Below are 3,823 nucleotides of genomic sequence, written 5' to 3' on the forward strand. Positions count from 1 at the left end.
CTATTCAATTCCTCATATAAAGAGATACTCATTAATACTTTTTTTTTTTTGGTAATTAAAAATTTTTATTCACCAAAAAAATATATGTACAGCTCAAGAAAACAAAAAAACAGCCTATTTTTCTTCCACTGGGTTAGACATAGTCCCAACCTTCAGTGTTCTTCCACCTATTTCCTGGCTTTCATACACAATCCTAAACTACTCTGTATCATTTCATGGGTAAAAATTCAGGCTTTGTAGCTTTTTCCTCATCCTTGTCTTCATGCTTGCTCGATAGAATATTTCTTGTATAATCACTTTGACTATTTTCCCCACTGATCTTTGCTTTTGTTGGCAAACTCTGAAATTTCTTTCCTGCCAGATTTGATACACACTTCCAGCTCATGCCATCCTATATACTTCATCGGTTGCATTCTTCCTGTTGTGATTCGATATAGCCCATTGTACTTCACCTTCCCAATTCATAGGCTGTCTAATAATGCCCTGCCACTGTAGGAGTTTTTTCCACACTTCCTTCGATAGTTTGCATTCATAAAACATATGTTCAATGCTTTCCTCAGTAGCTCCACACATAAGGCACGTTGCATCTTGTATCACTCCCCATTTCTTCAATCTGTCTCTAGTATATAGTCTTCTGTGTGCCGTGAGCAGAAGTATAAAATTCCATTTAGGAGCACTCTGATTATTGCAGACCAATCTCTTCCACTCCACCTTTGATATATCACCTCTTAGCTTGCAGTAGAATTTATTAGTTGAGAACTGCTCCATGTTGATGAAGTCCTCCATGCTCATTCCAGCTTGTTCTACATATTTGTGAGCCTTCAATATTTTCTGCACTATCCAAGATGCTTGCGTGCATTTGGCTTCCCAAATTTGTCTTGTCCCCCCATAGTATGCATGCACCCATCTCACCCACAGCTTTTCCTTCTTCTTGCACACATTCCATAATTGTTTACAAATTGCAGCTTTACTCCATAGTTCAACATCAATAAAATTTACTCCTCCTGCAGTTTTGGGATGGCATAATGTTTCCCAAGCAATTAGTGCTTTGTTCGATCCATTTACCTCACCCCTCCATAAGAATTTTCTGCATGTTGCCACAACTTCATTCATAATCTTCTTTGGCATAACAAACACTTGTGACCAGAATGTTTATATCGAGAAAAGCACACTTTTAATCAACATGATTCTTCCAGCATATAGGAATTTCGATGTCCATCCTGTAATTCTGCCAAGCATCTTATCCAGCAATGGTTGGCACTGAGCAATAGCCAGCCTTTTTGAGCTCAAAGGCACACCTAAGTACCTGAAAGGCAACTCACCTTTGGGGAATCCAAGTACCTCCAAAACCTGTTGCTGTAGAACTGGATTCATTCCTCCACAATAGACTGAGCTTTTGTTTGGGTTTGCAATAAGTCCTGATGCCTCAGAGAACACCTTGAAGTAATTGTATAGTAGCTGTATAGATTCTTTGTCACCCTTACAGAACAATAGGAGATCATCTGCAAATCCCAGTTGAGTAATCTTCGTCTTTGCACACTTATGATGAAACTTGAAAGCAGGATTCTTTGTCAATTTCTTCAGCAGCCTACTCAGGTATTCCATAACAATAACAAACAAGTAAGGTGACATTGGGTCACCTTGTCTTAGGCCCCTCTTAGCAGTAAATGGCCTACTAGGCTTACCATTAATATTAATTGAATAAGATACTGTCCTTAAGCAGCTCATTATCCAATTGGTAAACTTAACAGGGAAGTGCAGCCCATGTAACATTTGCTCAATATAGATCCATTCCACTGAGTCGTAGGCTTTTTGCATATCAATTTTTATCATACACCTTGGCGAGATGCTTTTCCTTCTATATCCCTTTATGAGCTCATGACTTAGGATGATATTATCACTAATGATTCTTCCTGGCACAAAGGCAGACTGGCTTTGGTCAATTAGGTCAGGCATAACCAGTTGTAGTCTCGGTGTAATAATCTTTGAAATGATTTTATACAGCACCGTGCAGCAAGATATGGGCCTGAACTCCTTTATTGTTAGTGGATTCTTCACCTTTGGGACAAGTGTTACAGATGTGCAGTTTATAGGGTTGAACATGTTTCCAGTGTGAAAGAATTCCAGCACAGCACAGGGATTTCCTCTCCAATTACCTTCCAGCTCTCCTTGAAAATAAACGAATTGAAACCATCACACCCCGGAGCCTTCTGGTCATCAATATCCTTCATTGCATTATATACTTCATCTCTAGAAACTGCTTCTATCATTTTCAACTGTTGTTCTCTAGTTAGCTTGTTTCCTTCATTCAGTACATCTACTTGGACTGTTGGTAATTCTGCAGCTGCTGTTCCAAGCAATTTTTGATAGAACTTTACAATTTCACTCTCCACTTCCTTTTCATTCTGTGCTATATTACCATCAACAGTGTTCAGCCTTCTGATTTGCTTATGGGCAGTCCTATTCTTCATGCAAGCATAGAAATAAGCATTTTTTGCATCCCCTAATTGCAGCCACTTCACTCTTGATTTTTGTTTAAGAATACTTTCTTCAATCACCACCCATTTTTCTAGTTGTTGTTTTACTTCTCTCTCCTTATCAGCTAACCCCACCTGTTTCTCAGGATCTCTTGTTTCAATTTGCATTTCATTTAGTTCTTTCCTGTAATAATCTACCTTTTTAGTAACTTTTGAGAATTTCCTGCAGTTTAGTGTCTTCAGTTCTTGTTTAACTTGTTTAAGCTTATACCAGATTGCTTCCATCCCCTTCATATGCTGCCCACTTCCCCATTTATTTGTCACTATTGAAATAAAGTCAGGATGCTGGGCCAAATGATTGAAAAATTTGAATGGCCTAGCCCCTTTGATTCCTCTTCCTCCTACCTCTATGGCTAGAGGTGAATGATCTGAGAAATGCGGATCAAGAGCTGTAGCTTCCACATGTGTCCAAGTAGTCATCCATTCACTGTTCATAAGCGCCCAGTCAATTTTGCTTAGTACATGGTTATTTGTCCATGTATATCTTTTTCCATTCGTTTTAAGCTTCATCATATTAGTATCCATCATAAACTTCTTGAAGTCAGCCACCTCATATTCCTGTACTGGGTTCCCTTTAATTCTGTCATCATAGTGCAGTATAGCATTGTAGTCACCCATTAAAATCCATGCCTCTTTTTGTAGAGAAGCAATAGCTTGTAGTTCACCCCATAATGATCTTCTATTCACCAAATTATGTAAGCCATATACTATTGTTAGTTGGAATCCTACATTCAGAGCACATATCCGCACAGCCCCATGTATAAGCTGTGTGGATGTAGATATCACAGTAAATACTACTTCATTCGAATTCCATAATATCCATATTCTACTCCTTCCATTTGCATCATAATTTGAACACCAAATCCACTCTAGAGCTATTTTTTTGATTATTTGTTCTGCATACTTTCCTTGTACTCTATGTTCTAATATTGCAATCAATCCTACTTTATTATTCTTCATAAACTTTTCTAACTCGGCCTGCTTATATACTTTATTCAGGCCTCTGACATTCCATGTGATAAGCTTGACCATTCAGAATCAGGAGGTTTATCTACAAGCCCCTCATAGCTACACTATCCACAATCCCCTATAGTCCCTTCATCCATCTGGTATTGTTGCTGTTTGCTTGGCATTCCAAGAGAGCTGAACGTATTTGCTACTGCCAGTCTCTCTTGTCTAACAACTGTTTGGCCATTTCGTTTAGCTGATTTTCCTCTAACCTCTGTCCATTGCTCCATTTGTTCCTGTTGTTGTTTAGTTGTTTTTGGCTCAATCTGCACCTGCTC

At 38.6% G+C, this 3,823-nt stretch overlaps 1 protein-coding gene across 1 annotated transcript; it reads right to left on the reverse strand.

Annotated features, from left to right (window-relative positions):
• LOC109232716 lies at nucleotides 2,088-3,569 on the reverse strand. The gene has a single exon (XM_019398462.1). It carries the CDS (start codon nucleotides 3,567-3,569, stop codon nucleotides 2,088-2,090), a length of 1,482 nt encoding a protein of 493 aa, XP_019254007.1.

The sequence above is a fragment of the Nicotiana attenuata genome, chromosome 1, assembly GCF_001879085.1.
Source record: "Nicotiana attenuata strain UT chromosome 1, NIATTr2, whole genome shotgun sequence".
NCBI lineage: Eukaryota > Viridiplantae > Streptophyta > Magnoliopsida > Solanales > Solanaceae > Nicotiana > Nicotiana attenuata.